We start from the raw sequence: 12265 nt of genomic DNA on the forward strand, positions 1-12265 counted from the left end.
GACCGTTGCCGGGACTCGTATTGGCCGGTCACTTTACACAATACCTCCACATCAGTCCACTCAAAACTGCAGCCAACTCGGAGTGAACTCCATTCAGCCGGGCCAAAAGCATTCGGCTAAATGCAAACCGACAGCGGCAGTCCATCATTTTCGCAAGCAGATAATGATATACATTTCGGAAGCAATGTATCTGAACTTTACCATAATTTCGAGTGCATTATTATTGGCCCGCTCTGGGCGCTTTTTTGTTGGAGTCGAAGTTGGAGTAGGAGCTCCGTTTTGTTGCGTCATCACCGTCAGCCTCAGCCTCGACCACCTGTTGTCCTTAAAGCGATAAGTATTAAGTGATTTCTGGAGCCGGAGAGTTTCCTTTTATTTATTAATACAAATTTTGTGCGCTTGCGTGCGTCTGCGTCTGCAAGTGAGGCAAGTGCATTTACATAACAATTGGCCTTTGAATTTAAATTGGCAGCCGACTGGCCAAGACGCCAAGCGGCCAGGCAGCCAAACGGCCAGCGAGATGCATTAAAATCTGTTTACCGCCATTTAAAATAATTTACGATCTTATGCAAATTGCCAGATTCGATGCACTAGCCCCCGTGACTCGGCATAAGCGCCTTTGCCCCTCAAAGTCCCCCCGAAAATGTAAGCTAAGCACTCGCACACACATCGATTGTTCACGCCCATTGTAAGTTGGCCAGCAGTATGGTTGATCCGCAAGAAAAGGGGTCTGAAGTTACAGGTGTCGAACCTATATGCCATACTTAAACCAAACTTGATGGGGGTACTCGCAGAGTTCGGAGGAGTCCAGACCCAGACCTGTTGCAGCCAACGAGATGGGGTTATGAGTTGAGGAAACATAAAATAAAATTATTTCCATTGTTTGAAATCCTTGAGCTAATAAAGTTTCCTTTCTTAACAGATATTCATACTTTTGGTCCGTTAACTAGCAGTATAAATAGCTATCTTGGCTCCCAAAGCTCACAAAAAAAAAACAGGATCCTATAAGGGAAACCCCTCTTTTTTTTAGTGATCGCATAACGAAAATGGGCAAAAAATCTAAATGTAGAATGGTGGAGAATCAACCCAGAAAGAAATCGTTTAAGATACCCCGCTTGAGAATCGGATGAGAATTGGGGAAGATATAGCCATCCCTGTAGACCCATAGGGGAAAACACCATTTTCAAGGGATCCCATCACAAAAATGGACAAAAAATCTAAAAAATATTTTGTCTCAGGATTTTGATGCAGAATGGTGCAGAATCGATCTAGAAATCGTTTAAGATACTCCGCTTGAGAATCGGATGAGAATTGGGAAAGATATAGCCATTACTGTGGACCCTATAGGGGAAAACCCCATTTTCAAGGGATCCCATCACGAAAATGGACAAAAAATCTAAAAAATATTTTGTCTCAGTATTTTGATGCAGAATGGTGGAGAATCGGTCTAGAAATCGTTTTAGGTACTCCGCTTGAGAATCGGATGAGAATTGGGAAAGATATAGCCATTACTGTGGACCCTATAGGGGAAAACCCCATTTTCAAGGGATTCCATCACGAAAATGGACAAAAAATCTAAAAAACATTTTGTCTCAGGATTTTGATGCAGAATGGTGGAGAATCGGTCTAGAAATCGTTTAAGGTACTCCGCTTGAGAATCGGATGAGAATTGGGAAAGATATAGCCATTACTGTGGACCCTATAGGGGAAAACCCCATTTTCAAGGGATCCCATCACAAAAATGGACAAAAAATCAAAAAAATATTTTGTTTCAGGATTTTGATGCAGAATGGTGCAGAATCGATCTAGAAATCGTTTAAGGTACTCCGCTTGAGAATCGGATGAGAATTGGGAAAGATATAGCCATTACTGTGGACCCTATAGGGGAAAACCCCATTTTCAAGGGATCCCATCACAAAAATGGACAAAAAATCTAAAAAATATTTTGTTTCAGGATTTTGATGCAGAATGGTGCAGAATCGATCTAGAAATCGTTTAAGATACTCCGCTTGAGAATCGGATGAGAATTGGGAAAGATATAGCCATTACTGTGGACCCTATAGGGGAAAACCCCATTTTCAAGGGATTCCATCACGAAAATGGACAAAAAATCTAAAAAAACATTTTGTCTCAAGATTTTGATGCAGAATGGTGGAGAATCGGTCTAGAAATCGTTTAAGGTACTCCGCTTGAGAATCGGATGAGAATTGGGAAAGATATAGCCATTACTGTGGACCCTATAGGGGAAAACCCCATTTTCAAGGGATCCCATCACAAAAATGGACAAAAAATCTAAAAAATATTTTGTTTCAGGATTTTGATGCAGAATGGTGCAGAATCGATCTAGAAATCGTTTAAGATACTCCGCTTGAGAATCGGATGAGAATTGGGAAAGATATAGCCATTACTGTGGACCCTATAGGGGAAAACCCCTATAGGTCAAGGGATCAAGGGATTCCATCACGAAAATGGAAAAAAAATCTAAAAAACATTTTGTCTCAGGATTTTGATGCAGAATGGTGGAGAATCGGTCTAGAAATCGTTTAAGGTACTCCGCTTGAGAATCGGATGAGAATTGGGAAAGATATAGCCATTACTGTGGACCCTATAGGGGAAAACCCCATTTTGAAGGGATTCCATCACGAAAATGGACAAAAAATCTAAAAAATATTTTGTCTCAGGATTTGGATGCACAATGGTGCAGAATTGATCTAGAAATCGTTTGAGGTACTCCGCTTGAGAATCGGATGAGAAGTGGGAAAGATATAGCCATCACTGTGGACCCTATAGGTGAAAACCCCATTTTGAAGGGATTCCATCACGAAAATGGACAAAAAATCTAAAAAATATTTTGTCTCAGGATTTGGATGCACAATGGTGCAGAATTGATCTAGAAATCGTTTGAGGTACTCCGCTTGAGAATCGGATGAGAAGTGGGAAAGATATAGCCATCACTGTGGACCCTATAGGTGAAAACCCCATTTTCAAGGGATCCCATCACAAAAATGTACAAAAAATCTAAAAAACATTTTGTCTCAGGATTTTGATGCAGAATGGTGGAGAATCGGTCTAGAAATCGTTTAAGGTACTCCGCTTGAGAATCGGATGAGAATTGGGAAAGATATAGCCATTACTGTGGACCCTATAGGGGAAAACCCCATTTTGAAGGGATTCCATCACGAAAATGGACAAAAAATCTAAAAAATATTTTGTCTCAGGATTTGGATGCACAATGGTGCAGAATTGATCTAGAAATCGTTTGAGGTACTCCGCTTGAGAATCGGATGAGAATTGGGGAAGATATAGCCATCCCTGTGGACCCATAGGGGTAAACCCCATTTTCAAGGGATCCCTTGAAACTTTTTCAGTTTCCTTTGATCCCGTTGATCCCTTTACTTTTTCAGTTTTTCATTTAAAATTTATTTGGCAATTAAAAATCAACCTTTTGCCATAACTAGTGTCTAGATTATCTAAAATTATTTTTCGTTTGTGTATCAGAGACCTAAAAGTTACAAATAATTTGGCTAGACAAAATGTTAAAAAAAAAAATTAAATAACATATCTAGTCAAGATGATTTAAGATGCAGATTTCGGCGCCTTGCCGAACTCATCGAGACGCTTAAGTAGCTCCTTGTAGGAGTCCCGCTCCGCCACCTTGCCGCCAGATGCGCTGCTTTTAGCCAGTTCTCCCACGAGCTCCAGAATGCTAGCCACAAAGCTTCCAAACTCGTCCTCATACTCCCGGACTCCCTTCTGGAATTTCACGGGATCGCTGCCACCCTGAATGGACTCAACAAAGCCACAGTAATTGAGGCATACTTGCCCCAAAGTGAACAGGGAGCTAACATAAGTTGTGGTTGATGAGAGAAGTCCCAGCCTTAAGATCTCGTTCAAGGTGAGGCGGAACTTCTTCGTGAGCTCGTCAATAGTTTGGGCTTTGTCCACCACCTCCATGAAGGACTTCCAACGGGGCTCGGAAATGTACAAGACGATGTGATTCTCCAAGTTAAGCATGCACTTATGCATACGCTCCCGCAGGTATTCAGACTGGGCGGTTTTCATCAAACCCACTCCCTCGACAGGAGCCTTCCACAATGCGGACAGCTGGCGGCGGACGTAGCGCAGAAGGAGCAGGACACGCTGTATCACCTGCAGCTCTTCCAGTGGCTCGGAGTGGAGGACAAAGCTCAGAGGCCACTTGGCTTCATAGCGCAGAGCCAGAGATTCATACCCACATAGGTTCAGATTTTCGATGACCTCCCCTTGAGTATCCTTCGACTCGTGCAGCTCTGATAATTGAGTGGCCGCGTCGCAGGCCTTAAGGTGACAGCGCAGCATGTCCTTGAATGGATCAGTGCTTTGTTGCAGAACCTCGGACAGCAAAGATTGCATTTTTTCGGGAATCAGTCTATCCACATTCCTCTGCAGCTGCTTGTGGCAACGGTTCAGCAAAGCATCCGCGAATCCCTCCCGTTGCATTAGGAAATACGCCCATAAGTTTTTCAGATGCGACGCCAATTGGTGCTCCTTCATAAGGATCTCAAGCAGTTTCTTTGCCGGCAGCTCGTAGCTGTCCTTAATAATCTCCATGTGTTTGCTTTCCCCGGGAACATACAGCAGTGGCTGCTGCATTAGTTTCATGGTAACATTACACTGCCGCAAGATATTCAGGTACTTCCCGGCCAGAAATATGTGTTCTCCTTGGTTTAGCAGGAAGTCTGGCAACCTGTCGGGTAGTACCTGGTATCGGTGGTGCCAGTAATCGAAGCAACACTGCTCTGGGGTCAGCAAAGTGCTGCTCATAGAGTTCGGCCTTTCGTTATCGTGCACGAAGAACTCGTTCTGGGTATCGTAGATGATGCCCTTCTGAGTCCACAATTGCACAATTTTCATATAAGACCGTGTAACGTCGCCCAGGGTCTTGGATACCCTTACCTTCAGTTCGGGGTCGGTGAATTTCTGGCTCCCGAAGCTGTCATCCAGAAGCGATAGAAGCTGAGCGCTGTTAACTTCTCCGCGAGCAACTTCAGCCATTCCAGAATATAGCTTCAGGGTGGCCAGCCAAGGACGCGCCTGCCGCACCAGTTCCTTAAGGTTCAACTTCTTATCCTGCAGGTCCGTCTCCAGTTTGGCCAGCAGGTCGTAGTACAGCTGCATCGACTCCATAAAAGCGGAGGCTAAGGCCAGACGGGTCCTGCCACAGCTCGGTGTCATGTTGGTCTCCTCGATGTAGCTCTGGACACTGATGTAGTAGCCAATCAGCGGCAGCAGCTCATTGACCATGCCGCGTAAGGCGCCACTGAAGGCATCGTCCAGCCGGAAACGCACCTTCGACACGTCCATGGCACTGATCTCGGCTATCTGATCCACCTTGATGTCGGGCTTAATGTGGGTCGATGGCACTCCGGAAAAGGCATAGATCAGATCCTTAATGAGCAGTTGCTCCTGCTTCTGCAGCGACATCTTGGATAGATCCTCGGTTGGCACATAAAAGCCACCCACACTTTCGAATACCCACGAGTCCTGGCGCGGCATCTCCGGCAATGAGGACAAGCTGTGACTGCGTCCTGTGTGTCCGCTGCCTGAGGCCCGACTCTTGCTATCTCCCTGATCCCCGCGATCGTGGATGTTGCGCATCTGACGCTCCAGCTCCTCCTTGCTTAAGTGAAAGCGGACCTTGTCCGCCACCTCCTTGTCCACCTCTGGGGGATTCATAGTTCGCACGGAGTTTGTAAATAAGAAATATATTTGAAGTTTGAAATTCTTGGACTTTGGCAAGAAACAATGCTCGGATATTCAACGCAAACTAGTAAGTATTTGGGAATAATCTGTAGGAGGTTTGAAGGATCAAAATGAATGTTAAGGCAATGCCTACTATGCTTAGGTATTGCTTAGCTCTTATTTCAAAGAATTCCAAAAACTATTTTCATTGCAAGGCCATATTGGATTTGGACACCCAATGGAGAATCAGATTTAGCTTTGAAATTCGTTATGCGGTGAGGGGGGATCCTCCACTCTCTTACCCAGCGGTGATGAGTCGTACCCAGCGGTGATGTCTTCGAATCGGCTTCCGGGGAAGCCTCCAGACACAGGTGCCGGTGCTACTCATAAGAAAAGCAACATCTGAGACGCCCAGCTGTCCATCAAAGGGAGAAACAGCCGAACGTGCTGAGAATTCTCCATCAATTTCTCCGATGATGGGAACTTGGAACTTTCTATGTGCCCGCATCCAAAAAATACAGACACACTGAGAGAAATAATAAAAGGGAAATGATAACTAATTAGTTATATTTGAATAATGTTTTATTTATTTCTTTCAGTGGATATGAGATACTCGAAAATATCGCTCAGGGAACAAGATAACCATGAGAACACTTTATTTATGGGCTTTTGTCGCGTGAGTGCCACTTGTCGTGTTTCTGTTGCTACTGTGGTTGGTGTTGTTGTTGCTGTTGGTGTTGCTGGTGTTGCCCCCTTTTTGTTGTTGGGCTCGTTTTCTCGTTGTTCTCATTCTAAACAATGCAAATGCAACGTCAGCCTCAGATCCTCTGCCTCTGCCACCATCTCTGCTTCTGCCGGCGTCTATAGCTTTGCCGTCGACAGCAACATTAGCATAAATAAATAAATAACCGTACTAACAACTACTAGGTGCACTAGTAACGTGGGCAAGTAAATAACAACAAAGCTACGAGCCAGCAACATTAATCTGAAAAGCTTTCGATGGACGTTCCATGGGCTTTAGTCTTTGGGCGTCTTCGCATTTTGTAACACAGTAACCAAAAACACTTGTTCGCCTTCGTCGCCTAGCGGCACTTGCACTATAGCTTCGGGCTTGGGGGGGGCTGGGGAGGAATTGCCTAGAAACGCCCACACATCCAAGAACAGTGGCTCAAGGGTTAAGGGATATTGGCCCCAACTTACTAGGACAAGTGTTATAAAGTCTAAAGTGATCCTTCTCTTAAAGCTCCTTTTTTTTGTTCACTTTGCAACACTGATTATATAGAAGAAGATCACCTTTTCTATCCCTCTCATACCACTGTGCCTAGGCCGTGCATTTCCTATTACAACAGCAACACCTTCGCCTTCACCGTTAGTTGGGCTTCCCCGGCCGTGTTGTTGGTGCTTTTTTGTTGTCGTTTTTGTTGACGTTTTTGTTGTTGTAGGCAATCAAATCGAGTGCAAAGCTCAGTGTAGGTACTCGTTTATGGGGCCCCTCGGGAGGGTAGGAGAAGCGAACCATCCGCGATGTGCTTGGACTGCAAAAACGCTTCGTTTTTTTTTTCAATTTTCAGCTTTTGTTTTTGTAAGTGTTTCGCCCCCCTTCGCCCCAACTTATTGCATTATTTATGTATGTAGGAGCAGGGCGTTTTCTTACCCAGCCAGCCACACGCATTTTGTATAAACAAAAAAAAGCAATAGAAGCAACAAAAAGTGAGTGTATCGCGCCGGTGACAATCGAAACTGCACCGCCGCGTCCCCACCTGGTAACAGCCACCTCCCACCACCCACTGGCGTTCCCTCACTCTCGCACTCCGCTCAAGTGTCGCGGCTCTCTTTCACTCAAGGCAGCAGCTACGTCGAGCGGCAAAAGCGGCCGTATTCTCAGTCAAACAACAAACGCAACTGAAGTAACAACGAGTCCGCGTACTACCGCCCCCAAAAAAAAAACGAATCCGAAACAAAAGTGAAATTCTATTAACCCCCAGGATAATACCTGACGATCCCCGATTCCGGCCAAGTTCACGCCCCGGGAGTTATGATATTTGATTGCCCTTAGACGTGGGCCGGTCGAGTGCAGAGAGTGCTTCATGTTCAAGCTGCCCAGCCGGCAGCGGATCGCGGGCGGAGTGGGAGTCTGGGTGCAGCGTCTCATCGTCCTCGCCCTGCGTATCTGCCAGTTGTGTCGCGGCTGGAGCATGTCCTTCGCCCGCGGCCGCCAGGAGGCGCTCAAGTGGATTAAACGCCGACTGGCGCGACGTAGATGTCGCGTAAGTACACTGCAAAAATAGGATCTATTTCCTATTTCCCTATTTTACTTTTCAAACTCTCCAACTTGTTGATTTTCTTCATAATTTTCCCTCTGTGTAATGGATCCTTCGAGTCATCCCAAGTGGGTCATCAGCTCACCCCCAATTCGGCTAGTCTTTAGCCGGAATTCAATTAAAAGTTATTCAGCCTGGCAGCGAATTCAATTAAAGACAATCATTTCAAGCTTTTGGCGCAATTTTTTAGCTAATTCTGGTTTTCCTGTGAATCGGGGCACAGCCGGCGAAATGCAAGAAAAGGGTTAGAAAAGTTTCGCACTCGCGTGACTCGCTATAATTTCTCCATCAAAAAACTGGCGTGGTCTGAGGTCGGAGGTCTGAGGTCCGACTGTCTGAGGCTTTGTTCCGTTTCCGCTGCCGGGTAGGTGTGTCCCATCGACCTGCCGCAGACGTATGTAGGCTTGGTTCTGGGTACCATCCCCAATGTTGCAGCGACCAGGCCACCCCCCAAAGTGGGGTCCGCCAACCACCCGGGATAAGTTGGCGTTGAGCGATTATGGCTGTCAGGCTGAAAGGCACTTCCAGGCTATTATCAATTCAAACAAACGCCAAAATGCTAAAAAACTGATGGCCACCAAAATGTGAAACTAACCGACCGACAAACAGCCGTTAAAAGCCCCCAAATTGTGCAAATCGAATGGATGGGCTTTGGCGTTTTATGAAAGTTGACTCTGCCCCGGTGGATTTTTGGCAATTATTTGTAGTTGGCATTTCTGCGATTTCGAAATTTTTGTGTTTGTAACAATGCGGATCCCAAGCAGAGCACGTAGAGGAAACATTTTTCAGAGAAAGAAGGGGGGCTACACCGTACACCCTTTGCATATCAAAGAGTTTTCTTTTTTTTTTTTTTTTTTTTTTTTGTTGATTAAGTTACTTCCCAGCTCGGTAGAGGGGGAAGAATTCCTTGGCCGTCCCGTGAAGACGGGTAAACGCCAACGCCTATGTGTGAAATTAAAAAATTCCAAGATACTTGTTATGACAATGTGAACAAATTATTTATATTAATATGACTTGAGGCTTGATGATGTGGATGGGAAATAAACGATAATGAAGATAGATGCGATAGTCAACTATTTAAAGTGACCGTGTTAATACATGCGCATGCTGGTTGTTAATAGTTATCCATAGTTAATAGTATTAATTATCTCCAGTGACATAAAGAAGTTAAAAGGCGCCTTATAAATCTATATTAGCCAGTTTAATGAAATTAGTTATTGAGCTGTAATTTTCAACTGATTCTTGAGAAAAAAATCGATAAATGTTATCGTATTTTAGAAGGAGCGGGAAGTTCCTACGAATATTATCGTATTTGGAACAATTTAAAATTATGTGTGAAATATCCTCTATAGTATTGAAATTGCAATCGCAATTGGGACTGTCATGGACTTTTAGTTTGTATAGGGTATATTTATCAAAAGAATGACCGCTGAGGATTCTATTAATTTGTTTGATCTGCAATCTATTAAGATTGCAGTTTTCCGATTGGAACCATGGTTTGGGTAAGGTATATGGATATAGAAGACAGTATCCTTTATTCCTTTCTATGCAAAAAGAGTTATAGTCGCGCTCCCAATCAGTTTTAATTCTGTTGAAGATGTGAGTGATAGCATCATTGATCGTGTATCTGATATTTAGATAAGATCCCAAGGTATTGGCGTTTTTTGCAGCAGAGTCAGCAACTTCATTTCCTTTAATATTCAAATGGCTCGGAATATGATGTAGTTGAATAACCAATATATTGTTGTCAATTTTTCTGAGTATTTCAGCCACAATGCGATTAGTAGAATACCGCTTTTGAAGGGCTTGAATAGCACCCAAACTATCCGTTAGGATAGCTATCCTTGTAATATGTTGGTCAATTGCAAATTCAATGGCTTTCTCTAAGGCTGTAAGCTCTGCAGTAAGTGAAGAGAACTTCTTATTCATATAAAAGCTTTTAGTTGTGTTACTATTGACATGATAAAAGGAACACCCAGTGAAATTATCTCTAATAGAGCCATCCGTGTAAATTATTTCGAAATTTTGGCTAGTTAATAAACTATGTTTTTCTCTAAAAAGAATGTCCACCACGTCAGGGCTGCTAGATTTTTTGTTATGGCAAGAACCCTTAAAAAAATTTGAATCAAATGTTAAAAACCGAGGCTTAGAAAATGAGCAATTTACATAGGTTAAAGAATCAAAAATGTCTTTAAATTCTAAGTATGTTTTGATATAAGTAGTGTTTTTGGCGGCGAAGTTGTTTTTAAGTAGTAAAGCAGCTGGGAGATTAAGAGTGAAAATTTTAGCTAATTCCTTAGCTGTAGCAAATTTCATTCTATAGGCAGGGGGGAGTTCTGCTGCTAGGTGGTAAATAATATTTACAGGAGTGGATTTTAATAGTCCAAGGGATTTCCTTAGGTAGAAATTAGCATGTATTTGGATACTAGAAGTAACAGTCTTCGAGATATTAGCAAAGGTAGAGCATGCATATTCGTATTTGGATCTAACGAAGGCTTTAAAAAACTTAAGAGCTACGCTGGGGTGGATACCGAAGCGGCAACCACTAAGCATATTTAAAAACATATTTGTTTTATTCGCCTTAGCAAGCGTGTGTCTAACATGATTGATAGAAGAGTTGTTAGTACAAATGGTTCTTCCTAAGTAAATAACATGGTCAACTTCCTTAATCACTAGATTGTTGCACATAATATTTAAAGAACGTCTCCTATTGTTAAAATGTATCACAGATGATTTGGAGGGATTAAAAGTTAAATTAATCGTATCACAAGTTTCTTTAAAAAGATTCACCTTTTGTTCAAGAATTTCTCTAGCAGTCGTGAAGTCTTTGTCAAAAGCAATAAGAAAAAAATCGTCCGCGTATTGAAAAAGTAGACTTTTTTGATCAATAATAGTATGAAGGACGGTTGTGTACAGATTAAAAAGAATAGGACTGAGGCAACTTCCCTGACTAACTCCTTTGCTTACAATGACCTCGGATTTTCCCAAGACCAGGATTCTTTTTCTCAAAAACTCAATAATGAAATTAATGTAGCGGTGGTTGAAACCAAAATCAACAAGAACTTTGCAAAGAATGGAGATATTGACACAGTCAAAGGCTTTGCTCAGGTCCAGTACTGCTGCCAAAACATGAAAGCCCTTGGCTTTAAGACTAGCAACATTGTTAATCACATCATTAATGCATTGTGCTGTTGAGCGGTTTCTCCTGAAGGCGTAAGACCTGTCAGGAAGTAATTGATTTTTTGTAATGTGTTCTTCTAAGCTATTTTTAACAAGACCTTCAAGGCACTTAAAGACTACACTTAACAAACATATAGGTCTATTGTTAGTAATGATAGAGGAATCTAAATTTTTTTTTGGAACAGGTACGATTTTAATTTTTTGCCATATATCGGGTATTTGGCCTTCGTTAAAAATATCATTCAACATGGAAACAAAATTTTGAATTTGTTCGGGTGGTAAAGATAGAAGCATACTATAAGAAATGTTATCCAATCCCTTCGAAGAATTTGGGTTACGAGTCTTAAGAAAGTCTAAGACTTCATTAGGAGAAAAGTATTTTCTATTTATGGATCCAAGTTCAAAATTGGGGAAATTATAATTTATACAGCCTGGGGTGTCAGGAGCTATTGCAATTTGCTGAACAAAAATTTGATGATCCTGGTCGTCAAAAAGTTTAGGTGTGGGTTTAGTTTGTCTATAATATTTTAAGGGTTTGATTTTTTCCCATAACTCTTTTGGAGACTGGGTGTTCGATAACGAGTCAGCTAGAGTATTCATGTTTTCTTTGCGAACTTTATAAAAATAATTGTTTAGTTTTTTATTTGACTCTAAATACAATACTGCATCGGATGTCAATTTGGTTTTATAATATTTTTGCCTGCATGCATTCCTTAATCTAAAAAGCTTTTCACAAGTATTATCCCAATACTTTTTTGGAACATATTTATTATTTTCATTAAGATTTATAGTGTTTTTTTTTATTATGTCCTTAGCTGTGCTACATAAACTGTCAAGAGAGCTAATATTAATTTTGGAAAAATCTTTTATAACTTTTTCCGTTAAGGTTTTATGTAAGGTGATAGTGGATGGGACATTTAATAATTCAATAATTATTGGAAAATGGTTACTGTTAGAGATTTTAGAGTTTGCAGTAGTCCAAATAGGAGAAAGGGAATTTTTATTAACAAACGAAACGTCAGGAGCTGAACTGGAAGTAGGGT

General features: G+C 42.2%; 2 protein-coding genes across 3 annotated transcripts in view; one reads left to right on the forward strand and one right to left on the reverse strand.

Moving 5' to 3' along the window:
• Positions 1-3425: 3425 nt before the first annotated feature.
• t-Grip84 (testis-specific gamma-tubulin ring protein 84) lies at positions 3426-5841 on the reverse strand. The gene has a single exon (XM_017244686.3). The coding sequence runs from the start codon at positions 5713-5715 to the stop codon at positions 3577-3579; it is 2139 nt and encodes a 712-aa protein (XP_017100175.2). The 5' UTR covers positions 5716-5841; the 3' UTR covers positions 3426-3576.
• A 1779-nt stretch (positions 5842-7620) lies between these two features.
• Positions 7621-12265, forward strand: part of Pura (Puratrophin-1-like) — a 50851-nt gene continuing 46206 nt past the window's right edge. For both annotated transcript variants that reach the window (XM_070279529.1, XM_070279531.1), the window contains exon 1: positions 7621-7988. In XM_070279529.1, coding sequence (XP_070135630.1) covers positions 7809-7988 — 180 coding nt within the window. In that variant the 5' untranslated portion in view covers positions 7621-7808. The remainder of the gene's footprint in view (positions 7989-12265) is intronic.

Source organism: Drosophila bipectinata, chromosome 3L (genome assembly GCF_030179905.1).
Source record: "Drosophila bipectinata strain 14024-0381.07 chromosome 3L, DbipHiC1v2, whole genome shotgun sequence".
Lineage (NCBI taxonomy): Eukaryota > Metazoa > Arthropoda > Insecta > Diptera > Drosophilidae > Drosophila > Drosophila bipectinata.